Here is a 13,882-nt window from a genome sequence, read left to right as displayed (position 1 = left end):
TGACTCTCTACCATAATTGTCCAAATTATTGCCCTAAGGTAAAAAATGGCCATGTCCCTGTGTGTGACATGTACTTACTATAGGCTTAAATATAAGGAACTTTAAAAATCTTCTCTGAATCAATAGTAACTAGAGCCTTGATATTTGGCATGTGATATCACAGTTGTACAATCTACCGTAATTGTTCAAATTATTGCCCTAAGTTTAAAGGTGTTTGTGACATGTATATAATATAGGCTAACATAGAAGAAACCTTCAACTTTGTGCTTGTACCATTACGTTACACAAGCACACTTGAAGCGATCACAAAAGCTCACCCTGTCACTACAGGTGAGCTAAAAATACAGTGGAACTTCCGAAAACCGGACCTTCTAAAAACTGGAAACCGTTGAAAACAGAACGAAACTCAAAGTCCCATTTTTAGCTCGACTATTCATAGAATAGTGAGCTATTGCACTCGCCCATGCGTCGGTGTCCGCGTCCCGATTTTGGTTAAGGTTTTGTATGTAAGCTGGTATCTCAGTAACCACTTGTGGGAATGGATTGAAACTTCACACACTTATTCACTGTGACAAACTGACTTACATTGCACAGGTTCCATAACTCTATTTTGCTTTTTTACAAAATTATGCCCCTTTTTCGACTTAGAAATTTTTGGTTAAGGTTTTGTATGTAAGCTAGTAACTCAGTAACCACTTGTGGGAATGGATTGAAACTTCACACACTTATTCACTGTGATGAACTGATCTACATTGCACAGGTTCCATAACTCTATTTTGCTTTTTTACAAAATTATGCCCCTTTTTCGACTTAGAAATTTTTGGTTAAGGTTTTGTATGTAAGCTGGTATCTCAGTACTTACTAATGGGAATGGATTGAAACTTCACATACTTGTTCACTATCATGATCTGACCTGCACTAAGCAAGTCCCATAACTCTACTCTCTTTTTTTTTCAAAATTATGCCCCTTTTTCGACTTAGCAGTTTTTGGTTAAATTTTTGTATGTAATCTGATATCTCAGTATCCACTAATTGGAATGGATTGAAACTTCACACACTTGTTCACTGTCATGATCTAACATGCACTGTGAAGGTCCCATAACTCTACTTGGCATTTTTACAAAATTATGCCCCTTTGACTTAGCAGTTTTTTGTTAAGTTTTTGTATGTAAGCTGGTATCTCAGTATCCACAAATTGGAAAGGATTGAAACTTCACACACTTGTTCACTGTCATGATATGACATGCAGTACAGAGGTTCAATACCTCTACTTTGCATTTTACAAAATTATGCCCCTTTTTCAACTTTTGTATTCATTCAATTGACAAGGCTGTTGAATAGTCGAGCGTTGCTGTCCTCCGACAGCTCTTGTTTTCGTTCTTATTTCTATATATCTTTAACTTCTGAAAACCAGAACTTCCTAATTCTGAAAACCGGACGATTTTTGAAGGATCGTTTATATTTTAACACTAAAATTGACTTCCGAAAACCGAACAGTAAAATGTTCGCCGGATCTGTCTTTAACATAATTATTGTTAATCCAGAAACGCCCGTGGCAAGTTGTCAACATGTTCTTTTGTTTATCTATTACCGACAAGTTTATTTTGACATGTGCTATAATCACAATGCTCATTTGATGCAAAAGTAAAGAATTAATCAGCGATTACTTAAATTTGTTTTCAAAAGTGATGAATTAAATATCTTACGTGTGGAAAACTTTCTTAATATTTGAATTAAAGAAAAATCAATGTTTTGATTAATTTAATTACATCGTTTAAACTATGCATTATCACAATAAATTAAATATTGATGAACTCTGGATTTCAGAGATGGTAAAATGTCAGTGGAAAATGTTTGAATAAATGCTATTATTGTTTTATATACAAAACTGGAAATTTATCATACAGAACAGAACTTAATGTTTGTAATTTATCAATTCATTAATAATTAATCAATTAATTAATTACTTTATACAAAAACTTGTACAATTATAAAGGATAATAATCTCCTTCATCCTACTTGTAAGAAAACATAACTTTAGTGCACCACATCCACTTTGTCTGCAAACTTCCAAACTTCTAAATTCCGGAAACTTCCAAATACCGAACTTTAAGGCTGGTCCAGAGGTCGTTCGGTTTTTGGAAGTTACACTGTATAATGAAATATTTTATCATATTAAAGGGAGGTAATAAACAAATGAAATGCATGATATTTATATGGTACTAAAGAAACTTTTTTAAAATTACACACCATAACAAGAGGGTCAAGATGACCCTATATTGCTCGCCTGTTAAACTTGGCTTTGGAATCATCAAGATAAACATTCTGACCAAGTTTCATGAAGGTGATCCATAAATGTGGCCTCTCCTTTGATTTGAGTGGGTAACCTAGTTTTTGACTCGACATGATACAGTTTCGAACCTGGCCTAGGAATCATCAAGATAAAATTCCGACCAAGTTTCATAAAGATAGTGTCATAAATGTGGCCTCTAGGGTGTTAACAAGCTTTTCCTTTGATTTAACCTTGTGATCTGGTTTTTGACCCAACATGACCCAGTTTCTAACTTGGCCTAGAGATCATCAAGATAAACATTCTGTGCAAGTCTGTATCAAATCAAAGCATAAATGAAACCACTATAATTATGGCTTAAAGGGCCAAAATAGAAAATTTTGCCTAATCAGGTGCAGTAACTCTAGAACCCATGATGAAATCTAGCCGGTTTTCGAAAGGAACCGAGATCTTATTGTGACTCTAGTTGTGTGTAAGTGTGGTTAAAATTGAATGTAAAATATCACTTCTATCGTGTTCACAAGGTAAAAACAAGAGGGTCATTTACCCTAAAGCTCTCACCTGTGTACAAGGCGTTCACAATTTCTTGTGAACACAGTAGAGACCACATTTTGCAATAGATTTTAATCAAATTTGCACACAACTTGTATTGGCATAATATCTTGGTTCCTTTCCAAAACTGGCCTGATCCCGTTATGGGTTCCAGAGTTATGGCCCCTTTAAGGAACACGATAAAAGACCACATTTTGCAATCGATTTTAATCAGACTTGCACACAACTTGTATTGGCATAAAATCTCGGTTCCTTTCGAAAATTGGCCAGATCCTATCATTGGTTCCAGAGTTACGCCAAAATTTGCTATTTTGGCTTTTGCAGCAATATAGAGACATCATTATGTCTCCCACCACACAATGGTGTGGGAGACATATTTATTTACTCCAGTCTGTGTGTGTGTCTGTCTGTCTGTCATAAAGCTTGTCCGCACTCTAACTCAAACATTTCTCATCGGATCTTCACCAAACTTCAACAAAATGTGTCTGCCAATAAGTGCTCAGCCAAGTTTGATAACTAGCCAAATCGGCCTAGGCACTTCGGAATTATGGCCCTTGAATTACCAAAAATGGATCCATGAGTCTAGACCATCCAGAGAAACTAGTCATTTTTCATTGGGCAGCACTGTCACAAAGCTTGTCCGCACTCTTAAGTCGAACATTTCTCATCTGATCTTCACCAAACTTCAACGAAATGTGTCTGCCAATAAGTGCTAGGTCAAGTTCGATAACTAGCCAAATCGGCCTAGGCACTTCGGAATTATGGCCCTTGAATTACCAAAAATGGATCCATGAGTCTAGACCATCCAGAGAAACTAGTCATTTTTCATTGGGCAGCACTGTCACAAAGTTTGTCCGCACTCTAAGTCGAACACTTCTCCTCGGATCTTCACCAAACTTGAATAAAATGTGTTTGACCATAAGACCTCGACCAAGTTCGATAACTAGCCAAATCCATTTAGGCACTTCTGAATTATGGCCCTTGAATTACTGATTGGATCCATTCATCTAGACCATCCAGAAAAACTAGTCATTTTTCATTGGGCAGTTGTAGGAGACATGCGCTTTTCTCAAAAGCATCTCTAGTTTATGGTTTGATTTGATACAAATTTGCAAAATATCTTTAGCAACAATATATCTTGGATTCCATGATGAATCCGTTGGATCCAATCATAGGTTCCAGAGTAAAGGCCCCTGATTTACCCCAGAAAGAGTAAAAACAAATAATTTTTACCTTGTGAACACGATAGAAGTAACATTTTACATTTGATTTTAACCACACTTACAAACAACTTAAGTCTTAATAAGATCTTGGTTCCTTTCGAAAACTGGCTAGATTCAATCATGAGTTACTGCCCCTCAAAGGTTTCATTTATGCTTTGATTTGAAAGAAACTTGCACACAATGTTTATCTTGATGATCTCTAGGCCAAGTTCGAAACTGGGTCATGCGGGGTCAAAAACTAGGTCACCAGGTCAAATCAAAGGAAAAGCTTGTTAACACCCTAGAGGCCACATTTCTGTCCCTATCTTCATGAAATTTGGTCAGAATGTTTATCTTGATGATTCCTAGGCCAAAGTTCAAAACTGGGTCATATGGGGTCAAAAACAAGGTCACCAGGTCAAATCAAAGGAAAGCTTGTTAACACTTGAGGCCACATTTATGACCCTATCTTCATGAAACTTGGTCAAAATGTTTATCTTGATGATTCCTAGGCCAGGTTCAAATTGGTTCATGTGGGATCAAAAAGTAGGTCACCCGCTCAAATCAAAGGAAAAACTTGTTAACACCCTAGAGGCCACATTTATGACCCTGTCTTCATGAAACTTAGTCAGAATGTTTATCTTGATGATTCCAAGGCCAAGTTTAACAGGTGAGCGATATAGGGTCATCATGACCCTCTTGTTATTTTTCCTTACCAATTTATAAATAAAATCACAGTAAATCTTTAAAATACAGATATAGTTATTTGAAAGCATTCATAAGTAATAGATTTCCAGACAACTACATAACGTCTTCATGAATTATATAATTATAATTATAAATTTTATAAACATTGTAAGTATGTTGCCCTATTAATCAGAAGATGTTGTATTGGCATGCAATATGTTTTGTGAAAAATGAATAATGTCCCTAGGTGGGGGATGCTGGTAACTGGTACAAATTCTTGCTCCCTTCTAAAATGGGCCCACAGTCATAAATGCATTATTTTCTCAAGTTAAAAGAGTTAAAATTATTACAAATTCCATGTAATTTTTGGTAACATTTTCTCAATTTTAAGCTGTCTTGATATTACTGCGCATGAACTGGCACTGTTTGTTGCTATTCTATTGCAAAATGGAACAATTTGTTTTAATCAAATCTGATTTAGCACTGTATACAGCCTTCTTACACGGTATAGTTCCGTCCCAATTACGGAATTTATCACTTATGAAACCACTGCACAAAAATGGTGGCATATTGTTTATCTAAAAAGAGACATTTTAAATAATTAACGGGCAGAAAACTATTACTTTGTTCAGGAGGACTTTGATAATTTGAAGGGTAAATGTTTCATTTAACCTGGCAGAAATTTTGTAAACGTTTACCATTAGAACACGTCGCAGACTCATTTAAACGTGTATAACATGTAGGTTATAAAAAATTGAGCAAACATTTACCCAGATATAATATAATTATCAGTTACCACTTCCTTTCAAATGAAGCAGTAGGGGGGTCGAATGCACTTTTTAGCTCATCTGAACCAAGGGTTTCTTATTATTGTGTGTCAAATATATTTCTCCAGAAACTCCTGTGTAATGAAATGTTTCAAAACATGTACGTCTTAAAAAATTACAAATGTTGCAAAATGGAAAATGAAATTTGAGATGTCAAAAGGACAATTTGGGCCACTTTGTTTTCATTTTGGTGAAAGCTAGTGTCAGTTAGTTTGATAAACGATAAATAAGGAACACACTGTTGTTTCAGATATTGTATGGAAAATTTCTTTTGTTTCCTCTTCAGAGTCGGTGAGTGCTAAAAAAGATGCAACATCTGTTACTGATAATTTGGAGATAGCTGAAACACCAGAAAATAGTGAGATACTGTCAGATAGGAGTGTTGATGAAAAGTCAAATGAGAAAACAGGAAAAAGTGAAAAAACAGAGGAATTAGATAGCGTTGAAGATAAAAGTAATGCAAATACAATTATACCAAATGAAAAAAAGCAATTAGAAACTTCCAATACTCTTGATAATTTATCTGCTAATTCAGGGACATCACCAATGTCCACTCAAAATATTGCATTACACAGTTCAGATGCAAGTAATGAAAGCATAAAACTTGTTAATCCAGTTGTACCAACAACTCAAATATCTGCTGGGAAGGCCTTATTTCCATCACCGACATTAGATACTGGAAGTGTTGCCACAACATTTGAGTCAGATATCAGTTCAGCTGCTTCCAGTTCATTAACATCAGAAATTTCTTTACCACAAATTGATAAATCACTTTATCTACTTGGAAATGACTTTAGACTTGACAAAGGAGATCTTTTTCCAGATGGTGCTGTTCCTAGTACGGTGGTACAACCTCCTGCTCAGGTTGACTATAATGCACCTTGGATTGTTACTGTGAGCATGTACTGGAATGATTTACCAGCAATTATGATCAATAATCAGCCATTTGTCAGACTTGTTGATATTCATAAACAAATACTACCAGCTAAGGATACAGGTATTCTAAAGAAAAGGTGCCAGCTCATGAGTATTGAAGTTGAAAACTGTTCAGAAATGCAAAGGTACTTCCTTGTGCAGTATGGAAGGGCATTCAATTCCAAAAGTACCTTGATTATTTCAAAAGATAACGCTAAGATCCTCATTGGCTATTATGTTGATCCCCAGCCTAAAACAACACGACCAGAAGATCACCACAAGTCCATTATTGATCATCGTCGAGAGCAACTGCGTAGGATAGCTCTTGCTCGACGTGCAGCTATGCGTGCACAGAGACTCAGTGAAAAGAAAGATGAACCAGATCCTAGAGAAATTAAGGAACCACAGAATGACTCAGACACTGATCAACCGGATCATTGCAGGTAAAGTGGCAGGGGCCAGTTTCGTATTGTGGCCTGGGTACGTTTTTAGCTCACCTGTCACATAGTGACAAGGTGAGCTTTTGTGATCACCCTTTGTCCGCCGTCCGTCGTCAGTCCATGCGTGCGTCAACAATTTCGTGTCTGCACGAAAGTGGTTTCATTTATGATTTTATTTTAACCAAACTTGCACACAACTTGTATCACCATGAGATCTTGGTTCCTTTCTTGAACTGGCTAGATCCCATTATGGATTCCAGAGTTATGGCCCCTGAAAGGGCCAAAATTAGCTATTTTGACCTTGTCTGCACAATAGCAGCTTCATTTATGATTTTATTTTAACCAAACTTGCACACAACTTGTATCACTATAAGATCTTGGTTCCTTTCTTGAACTGGCGAGATTCCATTATGGGTTCCAGAGTTATGGCCCCTGAAAGGGCTAGAATTAGCTATTTTGACCTTGTCTGCACAATAGCAGCTTCATTTATAATTTGAATTTAATCAGACTTGCACAAAACTTGTGTCACCATAAAATCTCAGTTCCTGTGTTGAACCGGCCAGATCCCATAATGGGTTTCAGAGTTATGGCCCCTGAAAGGGCCAAACTTAGCTATTTTGACCTTGTCTGCACAATAGCAGTTTCATTTATGATTTGATTTTAACCAAACTTGCACACAACTTGTATCACCACAAGATCTTGGTTCCTTTTGTTGAACTGGCCAGATTCCATCATGGGTTCCAGAGTTATGGCCCCCTAAAGGTTCAAAATTGGCTATTTTGGCTTTTGCAGCCATATAGAGACTTCATTTATGGTTTTATTTGATACAAACTTCCAAAATATCTTCAACAACAATAAATCTAGGATTCCATGACAAATCAGATCCAATCGTAGGTTCCAGAGTTATTTTATATCTGATTACCTACCCTGATTGTAATCAAAATGGATTTATATCAGTAAGTACTTATAGGACTTATTTGAAATTTCATTATTGTCATTAGTTGGACTGAGCTAATCAGGGTAGGTAACTATGGACTGATTTTATGTCAGATTACCTCCCTTTATTTCAAATTAAAATGGGTATATCTCCGTAACTAATGAAGGTACAGATCTGAAATTTCATTTATGTCAACAGATTTATTTGGCAGATCCTTCTTTTGTTCACTTACAATAATTTTCTTTTTAATTACTTCCATTTTACGTTACTATAAATAGCTTATTATGCCCCTTCGAAGAAGGAGGGGTATATTGTTTTGCAGATGTCGGTCGGTCGGAATGTAGACCAATCCGTTTCCGGATGATATCTCAAGAACACTTCGGCCTAGGATCATGAAAGTTGATAGGGAGGTTGGTCATCACCAGCAGATGACCCCTATTGATTTTGAGGTCTGTATGTCAAAGGTCAAGGTCACAGTGACCCTGAATAGTAAAACGGTTTCCGGATGATATCTCAAGAACACTTAAGCCTAGGATCATGAAAGTTGATAGGGAGGTTGGTAATGACCAGCAGATGACCCCTATTGATTTTGAGGTCAGTATGTTAAAGGTCAAGGTCACAGTGACCCTGAACAGTAAAACAGTTTCTGGATGATAACTCAAGAACGCTTAGGCGTAGGGTCACGAAAGTTGTCAGGGAGGTTGGTCATGACCAGCAGATGACCCCTATTGATTTTGAGATCAGTATGTCAAAGGTCAAGGTCATAGTGACCAGGAACAGTAAAATGGTTTCCAGGCAATAACTCTAGAACGCTTGGGCCTAGTGTCAGGAAAATTGATAGTAAGGTTGGCCATGACCAGCAGATGACCCCTATTGATTTTGAGGTCATTAGGTCAAAGGTCAAGGACACATTGGCCAGGAACAGTTAAAACGGTTTCTGATCATCTTGTCCAAAACCATAGGACCTAGGGCTTTGATATTTGGTATGTAGCAAAATCTAGTGGTCCTCTACCAAGATTGTTCAGATTATTTCCCTGGGGTCAAATATGGCCCCACCCCGGGGGTCACATGGTTTATATAGACTTATATAGGAAAAAACTTTGCAAAACCTCTTGTCCAAAACCACAGGGCCTAGGGCTTTGATATTTTGTATATGACATCATCTAATGGTCCTCTACTGAGATTGTTCAAATTATTCCCTTAGGGTCAAATATGGCTCCGCCCTGGGGGTCACATGGTTTACATAGACTTATATAGGGAAAAACTTTGAAAATCTTCTTGTCCAAACCACAAAGAGTATGGCTTTGATATTTTGTAATGTAGCATCATTTAGTGGTTATCTACCAAGTTTGTTCAAATTATCCCTCTAGGGTCAAATATGGCCCCGCCCCAGGGGTCATATGGTTCATATAGACTTATATAGGGAAAAACTTAGAACATTCATGTCCATAACTTACATCATTCAAATTTGGACCACAAGTATAGTTTTGAGTGGCAAGATGAACCTTGACATGAGTTGACCTTGATCTTGACCTAATGACCTACTTTCACATTTCTGTAGCTACAGCCCTTCAAATTTGGACCACATGCATAGGTTTGTGTACCGAAAAATACTTTGACCTTGTTATTGACCTAGTGACCTACTTCCACATTTCTGAAGGTACAGGCTTCAAATTTGGACCACTTGCATAGTTTTGTGTTCCGAAATAAAATTTGACCTTGATTTTGACCTAGTGACCTACTTTCACATCTTTCAAATTTGAACCACATACACATTGTTTTGTACCGAAATGAAATTTGACAATGATTTTGACCTTTAGCTAGTCTTGAAATTTGGAACATTCAAAAATGGCTCAGTGGATGGCGCCAAGATCACTCTGTAATCTCTTGTTAGGTTAATAGGTTAAAGGTCAAGGTCAGATTAAACCAGAATGGTAGAACTTTTGTTTACAGTGAGCATATAATTTCTGTTCCTTGTGCAATTACTGAATGCATTAAGGGGGGCATTTCGTATTCGACGAGCTCTTGTTTTGAGTAACTTTTTGTACCCCCCGACAACAAAGTTGTAAGGGGGGGTATACTGGTTTCAGGTTGTCTGTCCGTCTGTCTGTCTGTCCGTAGACGCAATCTTGTGCGCACCATCTCTCCTTATCCCCTTGACAGAATTTAATGAAACTTCACACAAGTGATCAGTACCAACAGTAGTTGTGCATGGGACATGTTAGATTCTTTTAGAAATAAGATTTGCAGAGTTATGGGACTTTTTTTTTGTTACTATACTATATACATAGAACAATCTTGTGCGCACCATTTCTCCTCATCCCCTTGTCACAATTTAATGAAACTTCACACAAGTGATCAGTGCCAACAGTAGTTGTGCATGGGGCATGTTAGGTTCTTTTAGAAAAAAAAATTGCAGAGTTATGGGACTTTGTTTTTTTGTTACTATACTGTATACATAGACAAAATCTTGTGCGCACCATCTCTCCTCATCCCCTTGACACAATTTAATGAAACTTCACACAAGTGATCAGTAACAACAGTAGTTGTGCCTGGGGCATGTTAGGTTCTTTCAGAAAAAAAATTGCAGAGTTATGGGACTTTATTTTTTTGTTACTATACTATATACATAGACACAATCTTGTGCGCACCATCTCTCCTCATCCTCTTGACACAATTTAATGAAACTTCACACAAGTGATCAGTAACAACAGTAGTTGTGCATGGGGCATGTTAGGTTCTTTCAGCGACAAAAATTGCAGAGTTATGGGACTTTGTTTCTTGTTAACATACTATGTACATACAGTCTGCATATGCAATCTTGTGCGTGCCTAATCTACCAAACCCTTGCACACAATTTAATGAAACTTCACACAAGTGATCAGTACCAACCCAAGTTGTGCATGGTCATGTTACATTCTTTTAGATAAATATTCTGCATAGTTATGGGACTTTGTTTTTTGTTACTATACTGTATACATACAGTCTATATACATACAGTCCACATAATTATGCAATCTTGTTTGCGTCAAATTGCAATGTACTGTGTCAGTGCATGCTGGGGGGTACATTCATCACCTTTAGTGATAGCTCTAGTTTATTATTGGCCGTAGGGAATAACCGAGACCACTTTTCTTTGGTACAACATGGATGGTACCTCCAATTTTTAGGTGTATTTTGACATATCTGTACCTTTTAAGATTTTTTTTTCTTTTTGGTTAAATTTCTTCCCTTTGTTGTTCCTGTCCTTTGGACTTCGATATTTTTTCTGAGGACCTTCTTGTCCTCAAGTTCAATGATAACAGGTGAGCGATATAGGGCCATCATGGCCCTCTTGTTTGCCTAACTTAACAGGAATATTCTTTGGGAACTCTAGATGTCATGGCAACCGAACGGAGAGTTCGAAAATCTTTTCCTCTGAAACTACTAGTTATCCCCCGACGAAAGTCGGAGGGATATAGTTTTGGCGTCTTCTTTCCGTCCGTCCGTCGGGAGCCATATCTAGGAAATGGTTGGGAATATTTATTTAAAACTTCACATACATGTTCACCACTATGAGTTCTTGCGGCCCGTCAAGTTTCAGTCAGATTGCCCAAGTAACACCAGAGTTATGGCCCTTAGAAGTTTCTAGTGTTAACTATATAGGGTACTATAAATATGGCAATTTCTGCATCATAACTTTTGATATATTTGACCTAGAACTATGAAACTTAACAGAATTTAGATCACCATAATGTGGTTGTGTACACACAATTTCGTTCGGATTTATATGTAAATTAAGGGTTATTGCCCTTTAATTGTATATAAATCCACATATTTGTTCATAACAAACTTACCATCATTAAATTTCTTTCATTCTTTTCCATGAACATTTATTGTAAACATGTGAAGTTTTGTACCCACACCTGGTCACCCCCTTACCTTGATCACCCCCCTCCCGATCCCCCGCCCCCCACCCCCCAACCCCAAAAAAAATTCATTCCTTATTTTAGATTTTTTTCAAACAAACTTCATATACATGTTCACCACTATGAGGTTATAGGGCCCATCAAGTTTCAGACAGATTGCCCAAGTAACACCAGAGTTATGGCCCTTAGAAGTTTCTAGTGTTAACTATATAGGGTACTATAGATCTATAGATATGGCAATTTCTGCATCATAACTTGATATATTTGACCTTGAACTATGAAACTTCAACAGAATTTAGAGCACTATAATGTGGTAGTGCACACACAATTTTGTACAGATTTCTTTTGTAACTTCAGAGTTATTGCCCTTTAATTGTCTCAAAATCCACATATTTGTACATAACAAACTTACCATTTAGCAGAATTTCATTAAATTTCATTCATTCTTTTCTCTGAACATTTATTATTAACATGTGAAGTTGCACACCCATACCTGGTCACCCAGTTGCCTTGGTCACACCCCCCCCCCCCCCCCAACACCCCCCCCCTCCCCCCCCCCCCCCCCGAAAAAAAAAAAAAATTCATTTCTTATTTTAGATTTTTTTCAAACCTTCCAAGTTGTACCATTCCCCCACCTCACTCCTCCACCCAGTCATGCCCACCACTGATCATGCATCTTCTTGCCCCCACCCCAACTTCACCCTTTTACCCCCCTTTTTTTTTTTTTTTTTTTTTTTTTCAATCAATATTTATAATCAACATGTGAAATTTTGTTTCCTCTCCCGTTCCCCTGCACCCCCACCCCCTAAAAAAATAAATATATACATATATCTACAGGCCTCGATCTTAACCTACTTTTGCTGGTAGCCAGCAGGGCTACCAACTTGTGAAATCAAGTAGCCCGACCAGGTTTCTGGTAGTCCCGTTTTGGAAAAGAGAAAAATATATTAGTCTTCACCTTAATTTTTTTTCAGCAATTGTCCTTTCGGGCAAGTAAGTTAAGAAAACCATTTGCCAGAAAACATTTTTAATTGCCCGAAATCATTTTGTTTATAAATATGATGTATTTTAGTTTATGCTTGATTCAACATTCAGTTATTTAAATGGTAGGCAACAAACCTACCCACACTATCCATGGGCAGGCTAAGCCAACGTAAGTGGATAACCAATATTCAAGTAACTAGCAGACAGAAATTATGGGAGAAAACTGTAGAAAAAAAGTAAGACCTATACCAGTATCTAGTTATATGCCAGGCTTGGGGTTCAAATTTGCACTAGCCTTTTAAAACTTACTTTTTTAGCCAGGGCCTTTAAAATATAGTGTAGCTGTTCAAATTTAACTGCAATAATGGATCAGCCTGGACAGTGGTTACCCCCCCCCCCCCCCCCCAACCCCCAAAAAATGTTGTGTTTCTGGTGGCATGGCCAAAAAAAAGTAGGGTCGGTAGGTCGGTATTTGTTTTTTTTTTCATTAATGATCAAGTAAATGTAGCCTATTATCACAGTCCGGGGCGACGTGGACACAATAATCATCATCAACCCACCCGTGTTTAAAGCGAAAAAAAAAACATTAACAATTATCGGTAATTATTCTGTTGATAAACAAGTAATTGGCCTTGTTTTCATCATCAATTAAAACCCCCTCAAAGAGCTAAAAGAAGTGTGTCGGTATCATGGCATCTAAAGTGGAGATCAAAGGGGTTTAGTTGCCCGAAATTGTCATGGCATTACGTCATCTTTTCGCGCCATGTGACACATCACTGTCTGATCGTACGGCCTCGGTTCTTTAAATTGCTGAGAAGAAATCAGTTAAAAAGTATCTTCTTTAATTTTTTTAAAAAGCGAATGCGCAATATCCCGTATAAACTGACAGGTAAATGTGTCAAACAATAATAGTAGATATCCTACCTCTGTGACCTATTTGCCCTCAAGGAATTTACATTATTGTTTGAAAAGAATATCTGACATAGTGTCGAGTCTAAAAAGACATGTACAAAGATTCATTTACTTATTAAACTTATTAAAAACCACAGCGACATCATACTGCTTTATTTTAAAACAATCATTGTTTTTATTTATGTTCACGAGGTCCCGTAACCTATTCATCCGCACTTGCAGAAATCT

The 13,882-nt window shown here is 37.2% G+C and overlaps 1 protein-coding gene across 1 annotated transcript in view; it reads left to right on the top strand.

Moving 5' to 3' along the window:
* LOC123546155 (uncharacterized) overlaps positions 1-13,882 on the top strand; it is an 88,672-nt gene that overhangs the window by 61,386 nt on the left and 13,404 nt on the right. Inside the window, exon 3 of the mRNA XM_053551317.1 lies at positions 5,845-6,916. Within this exon, the coding sequence (XP_053407292.1) occupies positions 5,845-6,916 (1,072 nt within the window). The remainder of the gene's footprint in view (positions 1-5,844; positions 6,917-13,882) is intronic.

This window comes from Mercenaria mercenaria, chromosome 9, assembly GCF_021730395.1.
Source record: "Mercenaria mercenaria strain notata chromosome 9, MADL_Memer_1, whole genome shotgun sequence".
NCBI lineage: Eukaryota > Metazoa > Mollusca > Bivalvia > Venerida > Veneridae > Mercenaria > Mercenaria mercenaria.
Note: the sequence above shows the minus strand (reverse complement) of the source record. Positions and strands in the feature narration are given on the sequence as shown.